The 22,734-nt window shown below is 36.1% G+C and overlaps 1 protein-coding gene across 1 annotated transcript in view; it reads left to right on the forward strand.

Moving 5' to 3' along the window:
- The first annotated feature begins 9,476 nt into the window (after positions 1–9,476).
- Positions 9,477–22,734, forward strand: part of LOC136801451 (RNA polymerase II-associated protein 1-like) — a 32,680-nt gene continuing 19,422 nt past the window's right edge. The window contains exons 1-13 of the mRNA XM_067058098.1: positions 9,477–9,642; positions 10,354–10,452; positions 10,706–10,752; positions 11,123–11,516; positions 11,760–12,055; positions 12,647–12,850; positions 13,104–13,271; positions 13,850–14,005; positions 14,284–14,547; positions 14,766–14,908; positions 16,320–16,536; positions 17,108–17,179; positions 17,936–18,048. Of these exons, the coding sequence (XP_066914199.1) occupies positions 9,504–9,642; positions 10,354–10,452; positions 10,706–10,752; positions 11,123–11,516; positions 11,760–12,055; positions 12,647–12,850; positions 13,104–13,271; positions 13,850–14,005; positions 14,284–14,547; positions 14,766–14,908; positions 16,320–16,536; positions 17,108–17,179; positions 17,936–18,048 (2,312 nt within the window). The 5' untranslated portion in view covers positions 9,477–9,503. The remainder of the gene's footprint in view (positions 9,643–10,353; positions 10,453–10,705; positions 10,753–11,122; positions 11,517–11,759; positions 12,056–12,646; positions 12,851–13,103; positions 13,272–13,849; positions 14,006–14,283; positions 14,548–14,765; positions 14,909–16,319; positions 16,537–17,107; positions 17,180–17,935; positions 18,049–22,734) is intronic.

Genomic DNA, 22,734 nt, shown 5'->3' on the forward strand with positions numbered 1-22,734 from the left:
ATTTCTCCTACCCTTAGTGGGACTGAAATTTGATTTTCTGATTTTTCCGACCCGTAGTGGGACTTTGGAAATCCAAAAAAAGTACTCTATTTTAATAGGATCACTGAAAATCTTGATATTCCAAGTTGGGACTGCGATAGCTTGCCTTTGAATTCTGATAATTCCTTAATTTCAAAATTTGAAAACCATCCTAGCATCAGGGAAATCATTACACACAGAAATTCTGAGGCTAAGTTTGAGTTTTCTCAAATTGGAGAGCAAGACATTCTCAAAGCTATTTTGAGCCTTAAACCAAAAAAATCTGTAAGTGGAAATATACCGACTCGAGTGCTTAGAATTGCTGCCAGGTCGTGTGTTCCATTTCTAACATTTTGCTTCAATGACTGTCTTTTGTCAGGAACATTTCCTGATAGGCTTAAACTCGCTGACATCATTCCAAGTTTTAAAAAAGGCTCCTTGACTGATAAGTCAAATTACAGACCCATTAGTTTACTTCCTGTCGTCTCTAAGATTTTTGAACGTATCTTAGCAGATCAGCTTAACGAGCATTTGGAATCTTCGTTTTCAAAACTCCTTTGTGGATTTCGGAAGGGGCATTACCCTGAGTATCAGAGGTTAAGTTTTCAAAGAAAATAGTAACCTCTGAAGACAAATAATAGAAATTTTATCGTGCATGTGTCAATCTAATCACTGTAGAAAAAATCAAAGATGAAGAGCAAATATTACCATATTGATGTCTAGCAGACTGTATCAGTATGCAGTTTACTATTTACGAATTCCCCAGAAACCTCCAAGTGTAGTTGAAATGAGTTTATTTCGAAAGAAATCTTTTACATGATCCCCAAATGTATAACAGTAATTACTAAACTTTTAATTATGGAAATGTCACTTTAATTGAATCGAAATAATAGACAGACTTTATGTTATGATTCTCTATCACTGACTCTTTTTACAAAGCATTGATGACTTTTTGTAAGTTGTGTTTTCAACGACGGGAATGAAAATATCGACTATGCCGCTCATCCAAGATCTTGGATGGTCGTCATGGTTACTTTTGTCTTCGCTGATTGCGCGATGAATAGAATCTCGATTCGTCGGCACAGCGTGAATATATGATTTTGAGCTGTGCTTTTCACGCAGTGGCGGCCTGGCAGGGGGTGCAGGGTGTGCAGTGCACCACCCAGAAAGACCTGAGAGGGGCGCCAAAAAAGCTTTTCAAGGGGGCTCCAAAATTCTTTTTGATGTTTGGCTGGGCGATTTTGCGCCCTTTGACACGTTTTTAGCGCCTTCTATAAGCGCAATGTAATTTTTTTCGCCTGCGGCGATTCCTTTTATTTTACGATTTTTTTCAAAACCACTATCAACATTTCATTGCGAAAAGTCAAAGCAAAAGAAGTGTTGTGTATCCACCAGGGGTTAAAGAGGATGCTCACCCCCAAAATGAGAGATTGATCGAAACTGCTCGCTGTGGTTTTTGTGATCTTATGCGGACTAACTTTCTCCTTTTTAGAATATCTTATAAGCTGTTTGACCTTTTTTACACAACATTTTTTTGCCTGCGGCGCCAGAATTACAAAGAACCCTTATTCTTGCCAACTTTCGGATTTTTGGGGCCTCTTTCAGCCATTGATCTTTAATGATAAATAAAAGTTTGTTAACTCAGAGATTCCGGGCGTTACTTTCAACCAGTCACTGCTCTTACAGTAGTTTTAGGGCGCAAATAAGGACAAAAATACCAGGGGCACCAATTTCATAGTTTGCACCACCAAGAAAATTAAGCCAGGCCGCTACTGTTTTCACGGTAAAGGGGCATAGCACGCAGCATGCCGTATTAAATCTATTAAGAAATTGGCAAAATGCTCTTGCTGATAACAAAAAAGTGGGTGCTGTTCTAATTGACTTATCGAAAGCCTTTGACTGCTTACCTCATGACCTTTTGTTAGCCAAACTTTCAGTGTATGGCCTCGGGAATGACAGTCTAAACCTCAGCAATAGAAAGCATCGTGTTCGTATAGGTTCACATCTTAGTTCTTGGCTCGATATTTTCTTAGGCGTCCCCCAGGGATCTATTTTAGGTCCTTTACTATTCAACATATTCATTAATGATTTATTTTATATTATTAAAGAAATCTCAAACTTTGCTGATGACAATACTTTATCCGCTACTGGTTTAAGTATTGATGATGTAAATTGAAATTTATTAAATCATTTGAATATTTTATTGGAGTGGTTTGAGCATAACTATATGGTTGCTAACCCATCAAAATTTCAGCTGATATACCCGGGAACATTCAATCAAAATCTCTCTTTGAAAATCAAGGATATTGTTCTGAATAATGTTGAGGTTGTTAAACTTCTAGGGCTCAAAATCGATGATAAAATTTCTCTTGTTCCTCACGTGACTGAGCTTTGTAAACAATCCAACCAAATATTAAGGGCTCTTCGTAGGTTGAGGAACTTTCTGTCTGATGATCAAACTAAGATTCTTGTTAACTCTTATATCTTGTCACCTTTTAATTACTACCCACTGGTTTGGATGTTTTGTGGTAAAGGGGGAAGCAACCTTATAGACAAATGCCACCTACAGAGCACTCCGTGCTATTAAAAACAGTAGTGGGGTTAGTTATGAGGACTTACTAGCAGATTGTAATGTAGAAACTAGGCTATTCATGCACGTAATCTAAAACTTTTGTCTGTTGAAGTTTTCAAGTCAATCCAGCACATCGGACCTAGCATTATGCATGATATTTTCAATACAGGACAATCTGCCTATACCCTCCGTTCTGGTCACACCTTAGCTTTACCATTATATAAAAAATATGATAGTGTTTTTGCTGTAAATACCTTTGACTTCAGAGCAGTCTCTACCTGGAACAAATTACCATCCAATATTAAAAATCTTGACTCACTAAACTCATTTAAGGCTGCTCTGAAATCTGTTTCCCCGATATGCACCTGCAAAGGTTGCATTTAAAATTATAGTTTATTTTAACGTGTTTTTAACTTTATTACTTCTTTTTTTTATTTTTACTAAGTTGGATTTAATTAGACTTTATATTCATTTGTAAAATCTAGATTTTTTAGTACCCAACTCTAAATAAAGAATAAACAAATAAAAATAACAAAAATACCCTTAAGGGCGGCACATACCGTACCCTCTATTTGCCTAAGTACCCCCCCCCCCCAAAAGAAAAAAAAAATCAGCGAAAATCATTTTTTGATCCTCAACAAAGGAGGATCAAAGCCTAAGTTATTTCCAAAGAAAGTAGTCTCGATAGGTCATCCCAATATTCATGAAAGGTCGGGTCTTTCCTAAATTTTATTCCCACTAAAGGGTCTGTTTTAGTTCCCTCCCCCAGCAGGCACATACATCAGATACATGGATACATAGCCGGAATTCCTACATAGCAGCCCGTCATCCTCTCGCTCGGGGGGGGGTAGCCTGTTAGACGAAAACCGCTTTTTTATCGCGAACAAAGAAAAAATTTGGTTTGTGGGAAGGTACTGGCTAGGGGGGGGGTTGCTGCACAGATATCTGTAAAGCCCGAAGGGCTAGATAGGCAACTTTAAGCTTTCTCCAGCAAAAAAAAGTGAAGCAAAAATTTGACTTTTTAAATTTCGTGCCGATGAATGGATAGGATCTAGCATTTTAATTGTTTTCGGAGCGCGAGATAAAAAAAAGTAGGCGGCAAACGCTATTTCACATCTCTCAACCCGGTGAAATTGCATATTTTAGTCACGTGACTTTGGTAGGAAACCCGGGGGGGTACTAGGTTTGCGAGGTGACGGGTATGTCCGAGCCGAAAATCGAAAATCGACCCTTTGAGAGACAAAATTTTGGTGATTTTGGGACCCTTTGAGAGACTTTTTCCAAAATTTTAGTCCATTTTTTCCAAATTTTGGTTTGATTGTCACCAAATTTTGGTCAAAATTTTTGGAATTCGTGACCCTTTGAGAGAGAACTTTTTGATTTTCGTGATTTTGGGACCCTTTCAGAGACTAACTTTTGAATTTGCACCCCTTTGAGAGACTTTTGAGGAATGAGAAAAGGTACCCTTATGGCTCGCACATACCCGGCACCCATTTTGCCTAAGTACCCCCCCCCCCCCGGGGTAGGAAATCCTTCCAAACCTAGGCTTCACTTTTCGATAAAAGCCGCAAATCTAGCCCTTCGGGCTTTACAGATATCTGTGGTTACCAAGCTTAAAGTTGCCTATCTAGCCCTTCGGGCTTAGATATCTGTGGTGGTAACTCCTCGGAGTATAAATTCAAAATGGCAGAAAAGGTTTCGATTTTGAATTTTTTTTATCACATGTTGTATAGTCGGGTTCATCTAGGTTATATCACGATATACATGCTACATTGATTATCTACTATTCACGATCCTTTACAATATGCTTCATTGACAAAGTCTACTGTTCGGAGCAAAGTTATGATTTTCAAAAAAAACAAAAAAACTTAGAGTTGAATGTCTGAACGATTATTTTGGGTAAGTATTTACATTTAGCTGGTCTTGCAATGCTCTATCATGGCATGGTTTAACAAGGCCCACAAATTTACAAATTCTTTTTTACTTTTATTTGGTTCATCATGCATTTAATTTGTTACTTTTAAGAGGACTAATTCAGTCAGAGGGAAATCCCTCAATTGCGGTATACTGCAATTGCGGTAGTTTTCATTCGTGGTTAGTCTAAAAAGGCTTATAACCGCTACATACAGTGCTGGTCGATAAAGATAAACAAACATCGACTGCAAAAAATCGTACGAGAAGAAAGCTTTTCTTTATTTAAAAGAATCTGATCTACGGAAAAAATGTTTTGTCTATGCGTTAAAAAGATATGATTAATTATGTACAAAAATTGCCTGTTTTCTCCTTGAATCTTGAATTCTGTTTTTTGAATGTACTGCAATTGCGGTATATGAAAAATGTAAAAGTGACGTTTATACCGCAATTGCAGTAAAAAATTACCATCGCAATTGAGGGATTTCCCTGACTGTAATTAACCCAGGCGTAGTTAATCGATATAATCGATAATCTTGAGTAATCGATAAACCAGACCCCCGCGCTCGATAGGATCGATCATCGGAGCGGCTCGATGACGGATCGATATGTGATCGATGGATTACTTATCGATCCGGATAGGAGATCGATGGAAGATTCAGCCATTAAAAAGTCTTGAGTATCGATCCTTCGTTGATCCATTATCGAGCTAGTATTTCAATCGAGTATATCGATTCGTCATCGATCGTTAATCGATTCGTGTCATCGATCGTTAATCGATTCGTCATCGATCGTTAATCGATTCGTCATCGATCGTTAATCGATTCGTCATCGATCGTTAATCGATTCGTCATCGATCGTTAATCGATTCGTCATCGATCGTTAATCGATTCGTCATCGATCGTTAATCGATTCGTCATCGATCGTTGATCGATTCGTCATCGATCGTTAATCGATTCGTCATCGATCGTTAATCGATTTAATCGATTCGTCATCGATCGTTAATCGATTCGTAATCGATTATGCTATAAGATCGATGATAGATCGATAACTAATCATAAGCTTAAAAAAATCTTGAGTATCGATCCTCTATCGATCTCCTATCCGGATCGATAAGTAATCCATCGATCACATATCGATCCGTCATCGAGCCGTTCCGATGATCGATCCTATCGAGCGCGGGGGTCTGGGATAAATAATCGATAAGTAATCGATGGATTAGATATCGATTAACTGATAGAATCAATAGGTAATCGATACTCAAGATTTTTTCAAAGCTCAATTATTTATCAATCAATTTTGTCATCGATTGTTTATCCAGACGATCTCAATCGAACGGAATCAACGATCGAACCAATCGAACCAAATCGAACGCAATCGACCGATTGGAACGCAATCGACCGATAGACCTTTTTTCAAAGAGGACGTCCTGTTGAATAATTATGTACTCCAGCCATAAAAACAATGATAGAGCCATGCATAATTACTGTATCATGCATATTGTAATAATTATGCATGGTTTTATCATTGTTTTTCTGCTGGACTACATAATTATTCAACAGGGTGGCCTCTTTGAAAAAAGGTCTATTGAAATTCGATTGTCGAACGCAATCGAATCTCAATCGAACGTCAAAATTCTGGCCTGGGTAATATTCGATTGGTTCGACTGGTTCGATCGTTGATTCCGTTCGATTGAGATCGTCTGGCTTTATTCTTGGAGCTTCCCAACATCCAAGCTCTCAAACATCACAAGCCGAATGAAATTACTTTCGATTTCCCGTAGAAATTATGCGATGAACAATTCGGGGGTCAATGAAACGACGATCGAACGCAATCGAACATCAATCGAATGCAATCGAATATCAATCAAATCTGAAAATTGCGGTAATATTCGATTAAGATTCGATTGCGTTCGACAATCGAATTTCAATTGGTCGATTGCGTTCGATTTGGTTCGACTGGTTCGATCGTCGATTCCGTTCGATTGAGATTGTCTGGACTTACGACTTTCAAATAAAAGGAATATGGTAGATAACATTCCCAAGTTTCATTTCCACCAAAAATATAGTCACTCTCCATTGCAGTGTTCGAGCTGTAAAAATCGCAGACTGACAAATTAGGGATTTGCGAAATCGTCACCGAGTGAACAACTCGTTCTTGTGTGGAGGAGAGCAGACTTCTGTTGAACTTTTAAATATTGGAATACGTTTAGGACTATTATAAGGTCTCATTTCCACCAAAAATAGTCGCTCAACTGTGTTTTAAACATTCTTTTATTTAAAATCTCTATTGATAAACATCTTTTGTTAAAGTTTTCTATTTTGTTTAATATGTTATTTATGTTAATGGTAGAGGTATATAATAATTGTTACATTCTAATCCTAGTTCTTTCCAAGGGAATATTTTAAGCCCAAATTCAGTGTGATAACACCAACAAAACAGATTCTAGGTTTTTTATCCAGGCAAAAATGCCTGAAATTAGCCCATTTTGGGCATAAAAGAGGCCAGAGAACCATCAAAAATCAAAAAAATCAAAATAAATCTAAGATTTGTGTTATGTTGGTCCCAATGGACCAAAAGAAATTTGGAATCACTAATTTGAGAAAAAAAGTCTCTGTAGCCCACTGCTATTTTAAAAGCCTACTCTGTGCGAAAGAGAAATCATGTATTTTTTAATACGCCAAATCATTAACTCAAATCAAATGACTTTGGAGGTTCAGTGAAAAGGTGGTCGAATTGCCGTCCCATGTTTTGTCAGATAGTCCCAAGTTAGAGCAGTTGACGGTAGCATGGTTAGGGTAACCTGATAACAGATTGTGCATTTTCTGGCCCAGTACGCTGAAGCTATAGAAAATATACAATCTGAAGAATATGGTACGCCTGTACACAGACCACATATAATTTTATTTTAGAGGAATGGGTCCGAGTGCAATGTCAACCGGGAAGGGTGTCATGGCCGACAACTTTTGGGTCGGGAGATATGTCAAGTTCTCTCAAAGCAAAGCTTTGGGTTTTGACAAAGCATGCTAAGGTTAAAACTAAGGAGTCTAAAGATCAACCTATGAGTTATATATATCGTAGATCAGTCTAAGCTTAAAATTCTATATAAGGATTAGAAACTAGGTTAGTCTTACCTCTTTTATCATTCCCTTTACAACAATACAATGCTAACAAGTTGACACAAAACAAAGGCGGAACAAAAATCAGTTTTTTGAAATTTGCAAAAAAACGCCACATAGAAGATCTTTCAAATTCAGTATGTGAATAGACCAGTAAAAAATACAACTTTTCTTTTTTTGCAAAAGTTCTAGGAATAAAAATAAAGGGATAATGATAATTGAATAATATCCACTGATGATCATGAAGCTAGAATCACTTTGCATACTCTACGCTTGAAAAAATGATTGACAGATAAAAGTTTTTCACCCGCGCGGGAGCTCGCGGGCATTCTGTGAGCGTTCTCGGCTCAATCCTCGGACCATGCTAAAAATGGTAGACTTAGCTGTAATAGATCATTTCGATGGAAGTTGTTGGAATGTTTACTTATAAGGCTCTTGACAGAAAATCCTTTGTTTTATTGTCAATGATGACAGTGCCGTTATTAATTTTGTTAGAACTGACATATTGATGTTTGTAAGCGCACTTTATAGTTTTGATTCCCATTGAAGAATCATATATTCTGGTTTTCATGTTATTAGATGCTGTGTTAGAACTTTAGAGCTACCCTGTCGGCGCTCCTTCACAGCTGTTTATCAAATTTCCACCAATGAGATTGTTGCATTTCTCAGGCCCTTCTTTTTGGCACCAGTGGCCTCTCAATGCCTTGCAAGGCGGACAGCTGTAAAATCCCACCCTCCATATATGTGACCCCCCAAGCGATTTGGAGTACATTAAAAATGAGTCCGGTCTTGGTGCGGACAGATCGATATAATGTGCGGCAAAAAAGCGGCGAAAAGATTACCGTGCGGTAAAATGATATCTTCGTATCTACCAGAAATTATCCAAAAATCTTTCCTAGAAATTCCATTCAAACGCATTTGATCGGTCACTAAAGAGCACCATTAGAATGAGTGCGGTATTCAGTGCGGTCACGGTGCGGACATTTTTTTTTATTGTTTTGCTTGTTTTAACTCGAGAAATTCTTATGGCAATCGAAAGAAATATAAACAAACGGCGGGGACCGCACCATCGTCCGCTTTCGTCGGCACTTTGTCCGCACGGACCATACGATACTGTGCGGTCTTCTGGCCGCTTTTTTCAGCTTTTAGTCGCACAATTAACCAGTCCAAAAGCGGCAGAAGCATGACCGCACCAATACCGGTCTCATTTTTAATGTACTCCAAATCGCTTGGGGGGTCACATATTTGTTTCAATCTGTGATCCCAAGGCTTAGGTTTTTCCTCATCTTCAATTTACTGAATCTTTCCCGTTTGGGAATTTGATGCGAGAGTTAGATTATCAGCAAAGTGCAAAAAAGTGAAACATGGAAAAGTTTCATTTTTTATTGGTTCAATCGAAATAGGGGATTCAGACAACTTTCTATTATGTTTGTTTTTTTCGCACAAACTCCTTTAACTATGGGGAGCACCTCGTTCATAAGATGTTGGCTCGAAATCAAAAGTGAAACTATGAAAATGAAAGTAAAATTGGCGCACACTCCAAATCCCGTAATCTTGATATCGGAGTTTAAGCATAGACAGTAGATATTGAAATATGATAGTCACTTTGGCCTAATAAAATATCATAATTGAAAAGTGCTTTGGACTTGTTTTTTTAGTTTGCATTCACTTTATTGTTTTCCCTATTTTGGTATTTATTATTATTATTTTGGTCTCTGACACACAAGGACAAGGTTATCGTACGTGTAAAGACATGCGAAAGCCCCACTGTACATCTATATTCAGGTAGGCCTATTCAGCACGTGGCTTGTATTAGATAATAAATAATTTTATAATAAATCTTTTATTGTAGTAACAATACTACATTTAAAAACATTAGCAAAATGATAAAGAGACCTTCAGCACTTGATGATGATGAAGATCTTATTCGAATGCAAAATGAATACATTAAATCAAAACAAAAGCCAGCTGCCAGCGTTGTCAGATTGTCATCACAACAAAAGGATATTGTTACTCTGAAAGGTTTGTTTTGATAATTAAAAAAAATCAATGGAGCATTTGAATCCCTTTTGAATATTTACATTAATCTTTTTGCCATCGATCTCCAGGTTAACCCTTCACTTTAACAACGTTAAACATTTTAGTATCTCAATTTTCAATTAACTTACCTTGGACTAGGGATTCAACACCCACTAGCAGTCAATATTTTATAAAGGCAGGGGCAGCGTTGTTCTACTGTTCTACTGTTTTTCCACTAAAAAGGCTGTTTTTACCAAAATTTTAGTGAATTCAGGCATGAAAAATGGCCTAACTAGAGAGGAAGGTTTTGAGTTTGGAATGGAATCTGTCTTTTTTCTGAATAGATTGGCATAATTAGAAGAACATTTGGAAATAATTTTTTGAAATAGGGTTTCTTGTCAGAGACAGAAAATTAGGCAATTTTAGTCCCCATAAGCGACTTAAGAAAAAATATGTTGGAACCTCGGAAAGTAAAGTAATAGAAAGTAATTTCAAAATTATGTTTGTCTCTTCAGGCGGATTGACATAAATTGAGGAAAAGATTGACTCCCTAAAACCCTCCCTTTAGAAAAGCCAGATTTTTGTAGCAAAAAAAGCTAAATTTTAGATTTTTTTCATTCCCCGATTTCATTTTAAAAACAATGAAATATACTTACTGAAGAAATTTATATTTTGTTATTTTGTCAATATACCGTCTTCTTCATTCCTTTTTAGATGATACAAGCGAAGATCAGAATGTCAATGCAAACCAAAAGCCACAAAAAAGAAGGGATAGATTGTCAGACCTGACACAAGCTGCCGAACGACTGGATCGTATGCATGCTTTATAATAAACATTGTTTTAATTATTGATAATAATTTGAATAGTTTTGAAAGACTCTAAACTTTCTTTTGTAAACTATAACTATATCATCATTATCGTTAAGAGAGCCAATAATTTGATTATATCAATTTTCTGTTCTATAATAAAATAGCCAGAAAATTAAAGATATGATTCAAAAGTTTGTCGAAATGTTTTATGAATCATTAATATAAGTTCTAACACTAAGCATTCTTTTTATTTTAGAAAAAGACCAGGAACAACATTTTACTTCAGTTCTTAAACGAATAGTGGTAAGAGATGTTCGAATTAGTCAACCATTCTGTTTATGAATGACATCAAAATATGTTGTTGCAAAATTACCCATTGATAGTTTTTTAACCTTTTTTTATTTAACTGGGTTCTTTGTGGAATGTATAATTTTTCATATAATGAGACTTGACCAAATTTTTATTTCAAACTCATAAGAGTCTTGTGAGTTTCATCTTTGAAACTCTAAGTTTGAAACAAGAATTGAGTCAACCCTCATTATAATACGGATCTATTATAAATGAGACTCTGAGAGGAGAAAATAATAACCTTTATATTTACTATGTTATTACCTTAAATATTAAAATTAAATCTTATAAAAACTTTTTTGACCAAATTGTGATTTTTACGTAGGAACGCCCGATTGCTGACAATGTTATGTTGAATCTCCAGCAATTCAAAGGAGGCTTTCCATCCGTACCCATAATCAAAGCTGACAAAGTAAACAAATCAAAAACTGGAAAGAAGAAATCTCTATTTGCACAACAGTTCAACAAGTTGGACAAAAAGAAAGACCTTGGACAAGAGAACATACCAAACCAACCAAAGGATCAAACTGCAGATTCACAAAACGTTACTAAAGATGAAGAACTTCCCTTAGATTCCTTGGATGAAGCAGCTTCATTGAACATTGTTTCTTGTGGAGATTCTATTAAAACTGGAATCGATGAGGAAAATCGATCCAAATTGGACAGTATGAGTAAAGAAGAAATATTAGAAGAACAAGAAAAACTGCTGAGTACTCTAGGTATGTTGGTCAATAGTTTTGATGAGAATAATGTCAATTGAATTGTTTTGAATTTCGAGGATTAGACCACACATGATCATCACATGACTATTTCCTGACCAGTTACTTCATTTAATTTTAATGGATAGCAAAACTTGAATAATGTATGTATGTACTCTTTTCTTCGACATCTCTCAGTAGCGGAAGCAATCTTCCCATACAGTGTTGATCTAACTCAATAATCTCTTTCTTCCTATCTTCCAGACCCAAAGTTAGTTGCATTTTTGAAGAATCGATCTGCTAAGAGAACTGAGAAGACAGAACAAAAGAAACCCAATAAAAGTTCTTTAACAGCACCTAAGTCAGTTCGAATTCAAGTAGATGAAACACAAGTAAATGATGCTGATATCACACAAAAGAAAACTGGAAATGAGGATGACCCAGACCCCTTGAACCCTTTTGCTGAGTTTGATATTCAAAAAGATTATGTCAACATGAAAGATATTGAAAAGGATAAATTGGAATGGATGAAGAAAGTCCCTAAAATTGAATTGAACCAGGTTCAGAATTACGTTTTCCCTAGAAATAACAAAATTATTGCATGTTATCCTCTTAACACTACATCAGTGCTCCAAGTTTTGCCTACACCCTAGACTACTTTAATATAATTTTTTGAAAAGGTCTAATAGTAGTAAAGGTCTAAAAGATCTAATAGCACTTAGTTTGAGGGATAACAAGGAAAATTATTAAAATACTTCTTAAAGTCATTGAAAATACCTTAAGGGAACTTATTTTGGCGAGAAATAATTTTGGCGAGCAGCGAAAATCGTAATAAAATTTAATTTTGGCGAGAACTTATTTTGGCAACCCAACAAAATTTTTAATTTTGGCAAGAACTTATTTTGGCAAACAACTGGGAAAATCATCTTTTTTCTGCCTTATTTTTTAGTATTTTTGTCGAAATTCAGGGCAATTTTGGAAGAATTCCAAAAGATTTGATTTTGGCAAGAACTAATTTTGGCAAGCGAACGAAATATTTAATTTTAGCGGGAACTAATTTTGGCGAATTTTTTCTCAATTCGCCAAATTCGCCAAAATTAGTTCCCACCAAAATAAGTTCCCTTAAGGTAGTTAATTCTTTTGTCTTTTAGGAAAGCATAACACCAAGGTTCGATTTTGAGGGTAATCTATTATCACCTGATCAAGATACGCCAACTCACTTAGGACTTCACCATCATGGAAACGACCCTGGGTTGCCTGGGTATTCACTTGAGGAACTTTTCCAGATGATTCGAAGCAATTTCCTTCAACACAGAAATATTGGTCTACAAACTCTATCCAAGATAATTGAAAAAGTAAGATTTTATTTTTGGTTCTAGGCATTAAACTTATACTTTTGTATGGTAAATTTCTGTTATGTCGGCTGACATACTGGTTAATTCAAGGTGGGGAACAAAAGTGACATCACACAGAATCAGCTTATCTTCTAGACTGAAAAGGCATGCATGAACAAAACTTAATTAGTCAATCCTCACTCATACTATATGAAACAATCCCTATGAAGTTTCATTGTCAATTAAATTTAATTTTGAGAAACTCTATTTTTAGTACCACAAAGGCACCTATATAGACAACCTGTCAACAGATCTGTTGGAAATCTGTTTGAATGCTGGTTTGGTTTTCATATTGAGATGGTCTTTAGATGAACAGACGGAACAGATCTATAGTGCTTCCCTTGCTGCTTTGGCGAATGTTCTATTCATTGAACGAGATCAGGTGTGGAATTTTTTTATAATTATCAAAAAAATCTCATCAATTTTCACCTAAGTAAAATGCATAATATTAAAAGGATTAAATGTGTATCGAAGGTGTACGATAACAGTATTAGAAAGTGTCCCGACCAAATAGCTATTATAGTAGCATCTGAAAATTTTTAAATTTAATGCTATGGGGCCCAAATATACAAGGTTTATTTTGAAGTCATTTACACTGCAACTCTTTTTTTTCTAACTTCGTCCACACTAAATAATTACCATCATGCATTAAAATGAGTGTCTCTTGAGACAACCCTGTCTGTGTCACTACGCCGTTAGAAGTTTTTCCCACAGCAGGGATCAAAAAATCTATAGAAATCGGGGATAGAAACGCTATTGTTCCAAGCTCACGAAATCCAGTGAGGATGGCTTTGAATTTCGAATTAAGATGAAATCAAAGTCACTTTCCAGGCAGTTTAAGCCTTAAGCCAAATCCCATCGAGTCTGTAGCCTAGGGGTGTCTTGGAAAGTCAGGGCTGAAATTATATATCGTCATCGAACCGACAAGAACAACAAGAACAATTCTTTCCTTTCTCGTAGGAAGCCATTGAAAAAATCAGTTATTCAGAAGACGGCTTCAGATTACCAAGTTTGTGTACTTACTACAAGAAGAGAGAAGAAGAGATGACAAAAGAAGAACAGGAAGAAAACCGTGATCCGACCGATGCTGAGCTCATGGAAAGAGATATCGTTAAGGTAGAAAAAGTTACCAAAACTTCTGAAGGATATTTTTAACCGATTGTTAACCTATTCAATTACAATGGGACCGTGGCAAAATTTTGGGCAAGTGTCAAGCTCTGCGATGATATCTTTTTGATTTCTTCCTAATTCGATGACTCAAGCTTCCAATGGTCCAAACTCACATCAATTCATTCTTTCCAATGATGCATAGTGATCGCACTGCTTTTTACTTGGGGATTTATAATTAAGTAAATTTGATTTTGATTTTGATTTATAATATTTTTACGTTTAAGGCCCTCATACAGATGCGTATCTTACCAAGACTTCGTTATTTGCTGGATGAATCACCATTATCTCCAGTAGCTTTCAAACACTGTCTTCACATTCTCCAAAGGATTTCTCAACATAATATTGAAACAGCATATGAAATTTACAAGTGTCCTGGGATGATTCATATCTTGATGCGTGCTCTACTTGAGAACAAAGATGGACAAGACAGCATCTACAGATTGTTTCGATGTCTGTTTATTGCTGGAAAGAATATGGCGCACAATACGGTATGCATTTCATTGCTCTCATTATATCTTTGAAGACCATGTTATAGAATAATGGTGGAAGTCTTGTTTTACTCCTTTTTGCTGTCTCAAGATGAAATTAATGTCACGTGATTAGTAGAATAATCCAAAAAGTATTTATTGATACTTCTATTTTTTCTGTCAATACGAATCAAGGAAGGAACCAATATAATGCCTCTATTTCCATTCATGTCTTTCAGATTTCGAAGCAACCTACCTTAATAGAAAACATGACTGCTAAATTCACCATTCACTCATTCGGTCAAAATGATAAACTTTTTGAGGAGATCTGCAAGCTATGGGCTGTTTTGTTGTCCTATGACTTGGCTTCTAATGCTGTAAAGTGAGTATAATGAAAGACGATAGAGTAGAAGTCTTTCTTTCATGGTTAGGATTTCAACAATTCTGCTACTTCCTACTTTGATGATGTCAAAAGTCAAGAGGGTTTAAAAACTTTTATCTCCGACCAAGATGCAGAAATTCTCATCCGACACGCTAAAGCTCTGAAGGTCGGGAAAATTTTCAACATCTGGAAGGTTTGTATTATGGAATTTTGCAAGACCGCGTCAAGGATTTTGCAGCAGGAGGTCTGGTAACCCAGCCTTTGTTTTCGGGGATTGGTGGGGTCCAACCGAAATATTTTTAGATATACAGGCAAAGGTTGTTGAACCTGACTGGGAATGTGGCACATCAAAGGCCAAATATCATTTCTCTCCGAAAATTGGCCCGTTCCTTTAGAGCTTTAGCGTGGGCAGCTGCAAATCCGCCATCGGGATATCATATAAAAAGAACTTGCTCTGGTCTGAAAAAATGCACAGGTCATTTCAAGTTATTGGTTCTCATAATGTAGTCAATTTTCGAACCATATTGCTCAACTATATCATCCCGGTTTCATAAGAAATAAAGCACTCCTACAACTAAGTACTCCTCAAAAGTACAATTTGGAGTACTTTTTCTTAGGAAATTTGTACCCCATGCAATAAAAGGTACTTCTCTCAAGTTCTATGTTGGAAAGTCAAATTCTTATGCGTTGAAATTGATATCAACTAGCTTTTGATGTGAATCAATCTTTTCAACTTTAAACGGACATGGGCATTCTCGAAAAAATACATTAAATATTAAAATCTTTTTGAGAAGTTAGAATTCATTTTGGCATACCTTGCAGTACCTTGAAGCTTAATTGCTCAACCGTACTCACATTTTTCAGGAAACTCTTATCGAGCCAACAGCTGGTTACTTTGGGACATTTTAGCCCATTCAACTCGAAAATATTATTGTATAATGATTTATTTTAGCGTCAAAAGGGATCCCCTAATTTTGTGTTTCAGGCATGTTATTATTATAAATGGAGTGTAAATTTTGTAAAAAAAAGTAATAATTGGGGAAAAGTTAGATATAGTTGATATTTTTTGTAGATAGGTCAGTAATCTAGGACTTCTGGACAGTATTTCGATTGTCTTCATTATAGGTCAAAATTTCCTGAAAACGGTCCTTTTTCTAAGGTTGTACATATATTCTCTTTAATAAAGGTATCTTTTGCAGGGAGTACAAATTTCCTAGGAACAAAAACCGAGGAAAGCAGGGAGTGTTTATTTCCTGGGAAATAAATTCTTCAGAAATAAGATTTGCTATTACACTGGAACAATTTTAATGCCAGCATGTGTGTCCTTCTTATTTTCAAAAATCGTGGACTTTATCTCAGGAAAAAAAAAGTTGCATACTAAAATTGGCTGATTCTTTGTCATCTTTTTTAGTGATTTATACACAGTTCTGTTACAACATCTGCAACACGCCTGTGCCAATTACACAGACTGTAAAGACACTACCATCGCCTCCCTTGTCGTTTTGGTCAAACACATGATAGTGAGTGGACAACATAAAAGGGTTGATTGGAATCTCGTGGAAGGTGTTTTTACGATGGTGCAGTTCAGCTTACAAAAAGTGTTAACGGATGTGAAGAAAGTTGGAAAGGTGATGAATGAATTTTTATGTCTTAATCACTCTTCTGAATGTAGCCAGACATTACAACTAGGAAATTGTTTTGTAACTGTGTCAGGTGAATTGAGGAGAGGGTGGAAATGTGAAGGTTAGATTAAACCCTAGCACAGTGCACAAGGTTGCTTTCTCGATCCCTACCTGGGTCATACCAAAGATCAAAAAACTTTAATCGATGCCTCTCTGTTTGACGCTCATCAAGCTAAGGGAAGTGTTAATGGTCAGTAGAGAAACCAAGAGAAAGAAGTCAAGCCCTCCCCTAGCCTCGTGTACAAAGCTAAAGAAAAGGGAGTCTTCCAATTGCTCTCGCTTCCGGTCGTAAACTTGCTTTCATTATCAATCCATCCACAAGAACTAATAAGTTAATTCAAAATACCATTATATTCTTAGTTGCGCAACCATGTTGCAACGCTTTAAACACTACATGGAAATTTATTTTAGATCGGCTCGCTCACCTCACGAAATTAGTCGACCCCAAGCAACACACCGTCTTTACATCCGTGCTATTCTATTCTATTATTATTATTATTTACTTTTTTTTTTGTAGATCACTCACCCGATGTATTTGAGTGCGCTCATTTGTTGCTGTACACAATACTTTGCCTCTAAGAATGGAATGGTATGTTATGGAAAAGCTCTTTGAATTCTGGGAGTTTCTTACCCGGCCAATGGGCTTTTCCAGAAATAGTCCGTGCCCCCCCCTGTTGAGGATATCGAATATCCAGGTGGTTAACGATTTTTGTTCAAAAGTGGATATCCAGGGGGGTTAAGTATCTACAAGGGAGCAAATATCCAGGGGGTAAAGTGTCTTTTCAAGTAAAAAATACGATATCTTTACTAATAAAGGAGGATACTTCGAAAAATCAATATCCTCAACAGTGGAGGTAAAATAAAATCTTTTTCTGGAAAAGCCCAATCAAAATCTTTGATCAGAGATAATGAATGTACTATGGCGTTTGGTCTAAAATGGAAATCTGGATAAAAAAGATCCAAGTGTCCTTTAGAGTGTATACGTACCAGCGTGGAGTAATTAGAATCTGCTCAGAGTTTCTTCTCCAAGATCGGCTTAAAGCAAGAAACTTTGATCCCAAAAACTGCCTAAAAACAATAATACTAATAACATCTAAAAATTCTAAAGTAATATCGGATATTACTGAAGAATTGCAATTTTTACCTCTAATGTATACATTAGAATTGATTCTCTCCATTGCAAATCCCATCATTTTCTTGCTCAATTTATCCCCTAAAAACCCTGACAAACTTCTCCTCCCAATATTTGTACCTTGCTCCAAAAATTATACCCTGAAATCCATCAGAGGACTGATTGTTTGTATACTGTTAAAATTCAACTAGATATACTTTTACACCTTCTCAGGTCAATATAATAGAACCAGTTGCTTATCTGAATGATGTTGGAAAGTTTTGGAGTGAGCATATCAATGATTTCATTTATTCTGACTTCATGAAAAAACTGTTCTTGGATGCAAGGTATCGTGTTTTTAAATTTTTTAATACCGTATACGTTTCAGGCCTTTTGCCCTTAACCTTTACCACGCCTTCTCTTTGGGAACTTCACCCCGTGCACGCCTTGTCTTTTTGGGAAAAATTACAGTTTTACGCTTTCCGTCATAACTTTTGATCTACTAAACCGATTCAAAAAAATAAGCCCATTCTGGAAAGCCTAACTATCCTGCTTTCCAAAAATGTTAAAATAAAGGATTTTCCTCTATCAATGGTGACACAGTAGTCTTCTGCCTTAGAGTTGAAAAAAATTCAAAACGCAAATTGTCATATTTTTTTCAAAATTTTAAATTCCGGTTAAAAGTGGGGAGAACATTTGCGATACCATAATTTTCTGGCTCATTGTTTCCACCATTATAACTACAACTGCTGGCCAAAAAATCACAATCATACCTTTACTAGAAAAGGCAGAATTCATTTTTAGAAAACCTTGGTTTTCGAGAAAATTTCCACGTAAATCAGAGGCACGTAAGGCAGAGGCCCCTTGAGGTAATTTTTATGGGAAATATCACTAAAAACAGCTAAAAATGACTTTCCTATCATCAACCAGCATGAAAGCAATAGAAATAACATAGTATATACACTTTGAAACTCTTTGCAGCCTTATCAAAAGCCTTAACTTGGGTTTCGGTGACGGTCGATGACGGCCGACAAGCCTCCAGTCCTCAACCTTAATGTACCGTCATACTAAAGAATAAGGAGGCAGAAACTTACCTCAAACACTGACTAAACTACAAACAAGCAATACATAACATTTTCAACCAATAAAACAAACAATTTTCCACTAAATAAACATAAAAAGTTAGTTACAGCAGTCAATGAGCTCATAATTTCCAAAAGAATATTTTGCCTGATTTTCCAGTTTGTTTTGACAGTTAAAATCGAAAGTAGGTGATTTCAAACTATTGAAAATAGTTTGTTTACATTTTCTCTCCGTCATATAAGACATTTCCCGGGATTTAAAGGCGTCTTTAAGGTGGTAGGGCGGCTTTTCTTAAAACCGCACGAAAAACGTACATTTACGGCTTCGGCGTGGTAAAGGTTAAGGACAATCTACCTTTCGTCAGAAAGCTAAGACCAAGTCCTAAAATGCAATTTTAGATTGACTTTTACATTAAACAGACACAAATTTTATGGCTTTTATTGTCTGACCTGAACTTGAAAGCAAAGTGAATGTAAGCTTTAAGAGACGAAACACAATTTTGAAATACTTACAATTCTCTCCAATTTTTGTTAAATGTTGTCTCAATCGTAATGTATTTGACAGAATTTCACCAATCTCAAATTTCTCAATGTGTTTTTGGGTACAGGTTATGTTTGTGGCACTCTTATTTTGCTCAGATTCTATATCTCTATCTAATGGCATCAGTCATTGCCCTTGAATGCAACTGAAATGTCTTCTGTTTTTAAACTTATTTGACAATCAAAACTCTGCGAGGCCTAATTCACGGACCTCCTCTAAAAATGGTATCTACTTTCGACATAAAAATATGTCGTTGTGTCCCACAAAAGATCTGACGGATACTATGGGCTGGTGGCCTGCCATCAGGGGTTATAATCAAGAAGATAAAATTCTCGTAAATATAAATAATCGTATAATCATATTTTGTAGGTTTACACCATTTAAAAGAGTGCTCCATAACTGTGTAGAGCAAATTCATAAATTTATTTTTCAAAATGTCCATGTTATAAAAAAAGTACATTACTTCTAGTTTCATGTTTTACGGCAATCATCAGACGTACAAATAAAAACATTCGAGAAAAAACTGTGAATATGTACAGATTCAGAAGATTATAAATTAATTAAAAGTAATTTTTTAAAGTAATCGCTATAAACAATTGGAGGGTATTAAAAAATGTATAAAATGTTTCAAAAAGAAAATCGTAAAATCATGTTATATGAGGCCCCCCCCAGCGGTTTTCGTGATGGCGTGATTGGCGTTTTTTAAGTTCGTGATTTCGTGATTTGAGATTTTAAAATGCGTGATTGCGTGATGGGAGGAACGAACGTGATCGTGATAGATAAGAAATTTAACTCGTGATTACGTGATTGAGACTGTGTTTCGTGAGCGTGATAAACATTTTTTATCTAAAAATCATTTTTGTTTACTTTATAAGAATCCGAGGCCGTAAATATACGTTTTTCGTGCGGTTTCATCTGTCACTAGCTTGGATAACGACGTCTCTCTACCAATTGCTGTCAATTACAGCTCGAAAAATGGAAAGTCAGGTGATAACATTAAGAGTTCGTTCATTAATCAAGTAAGACTGATACAAATGTGTGAAAACTGTGCAAGAAAAGTAAAAGATCCAGAAATGATATTAGCAAACGATACATTCAACATATGCGAAAGCTACTGTGACGAGTGCTTCAAAAATGACAACGTGTGCGCTGAGTGGACATTAAAAGGGCAGACACATGTTGTCCCGTCGCTCAGAGCCTGTGAAAATTGTCTCAAGTATGACATAAAATGTATTAAACGGGTAGTACTTGTTATAACCGTCGATTGCGAATCTGGTAATAAACTTTGTTTGAAACAGCTTCAGCAAGGAATCACTGACAAATCTATTGATCCGTATCTTTTACTGCTTTCACTTCTTCCAGACGTACCGCATGTACTTAAAACATGCAAGGCTATTAGTTTCGCAAATTGGTATCTACAATTGCTCAATGAACGTGGTTGCCTTTCATTGTTTTATACCTTGAGAAACAGGGCTGATCCTGAGGTTCGAAAGCAAATCCAATCTCATCTCAAAAGTAATGACTTTGTTCGCAACAGGGACCGTCAAAATCCTTCAGCTGTTCTCGCTCTCTGTAATCCAGCTCTCCTGACATAATTGAAAGTTTAGGTATGTTATTCCATTTGATCGAACCCAACACCTATAACTATTGTTTTTTTTCCTTATTAAGGACAACTTTTTTCAAATCAGGACAGGTTTTTTCGGAACATGTTGGAACTCTTAAGAAAGTTAAAAACATCTAAAGGCTTTTGATATAAAACATATAGCAAAAACCTTTTAATAAAGTAGTTTTCACTAAACATGATTCAGAAAAATTTGACATATATTCTCATTAAAAACTTTCAGACTATGTGACGCACACGATAGTCCCAGAAACAATCCGTTACACGCAGCTGAACCGTAAAGAAGCATATGCAAACTTATCGTCGGTAGCAGTTGGTATGCATGGATATTTATTATTCTTATGTGCAAATGAATCAGGCTCAACAATATATAAAGCTAAATTGCATAATCCTATCAGTGAGATTATCAAGCTGTTTGATGTTTGCGACGGTGACAGAATCCGGTATCAAAGTGGTATTGTTTATTGTTATGGCGGATCCTCGGTTTACTTCCATCATGTCGATAAAGCTTCTGATCCAAAAGTAGCAGTAAATAAAATTACTTCTAAGAAAGCTATTTCTGAGAAAATCGCTCTATTCAATCTTCCTTCTAATGGCACCCTCACATCTTGTAGAGAACGTCTACTGAGACACCAAAAAGCTGTTTACCAGCAAAAGTACGAACACCATAAGGAAAATGAAGTGTTGTTTTATGACAGTGAAGAATGTGTTGGTTATCAACCCAAAGCTCTATCATTCATCAGTTCTGATGGAGTGTATGTCGCTTTTGGAGATGTGAAATTTATTTCATTATGTTCTATGAAATCTAATTCGATTGGTATGGAGGCAAACATCAGCCATAAGATAACTTATCTCTCTGAATGGAATCAAGTAGTGGAGATTGAAGCAATGGATACTGATCTTATTGTATCTCACAACAGAGGTGTATCACTGTTGAACTTGGAGACAAATTTGATCAACCAAATTCTTGTGGATCAAAGTCCTAAATGTATCGTTTCATACAAAGATGGTTTTCTGTTCCCTTCTATTATTGGAACAAAAGTGGTCTTGAAATCTTTGCTGGAAAAAAGACACAGAAGGAAGCTGGGATGGTACTACCGCGTACTGCAGGTTTTACGAATGCACTGGGATTGCTGTCGAATTTGATCACGTCATTTACTGTGCTGACAAGCGTGTTGGGTCAATCAAAATGTTGACAACCTTAGAACAAACTGCACAGTTTCTAAGGGGCTTGGGAAAAATTGCCGATGCATTTTCCGTTCATGAGAAGCATCAAATTTACTCTTTAAAGTCACTAGAACAGGCAATATCATTGGTTACGAGCTGTGATGAAATGATTTCTACAAACATCGAATCTATTCGGTCTGTAGTCAACCATCAAAAAAGCCTTAATGGTCCAGAAGGAAGTTTTCAGCAGCAACAACAGAGTCTATTAAGATCTTGCTGTGGGGATTGAAGAAATTGAAGGAGAATGTTGAAAAATACCAGTATCAAAGAACCAATCTATTAAGTTGTATGACATTGGCTGTTGAAAATTTGCATTCCACCATCAACAAGAAACAAGGAACACAAACCATGGTACAATATGCACAATCATCTTCTTCGTCTATCAAAGAATCTATCAAGGCTATTTCAAACTGGAGCACTCACTATTTTACGAGCAGGGAAAGATGGTATCCTGTTTCCGAAACAGCAGTGAAATTGGAAGATATAACATTTTCAAAACGAGGAAACAATACCAAAACAAATTATCTCGAGATCAAAAGCAAGAAATGAGAGAGTGGGCATC

This window comes from Clytia hemisphaerica, unplaced genomic scaffold (genome assembly GCF_902728285.1).
Source record: "Clytia hemisphaerica strain Z4C2 unplaced genomic scaffold, Clytia hemisphaerica genome assembly, whole genome shotgun sequence".
NCBI lineage: Eukaryota > Metazoa > Cnidaria > Hydrozoa > Leptothecata > Clytiidae > Clytia > Clytia hemisphaerica.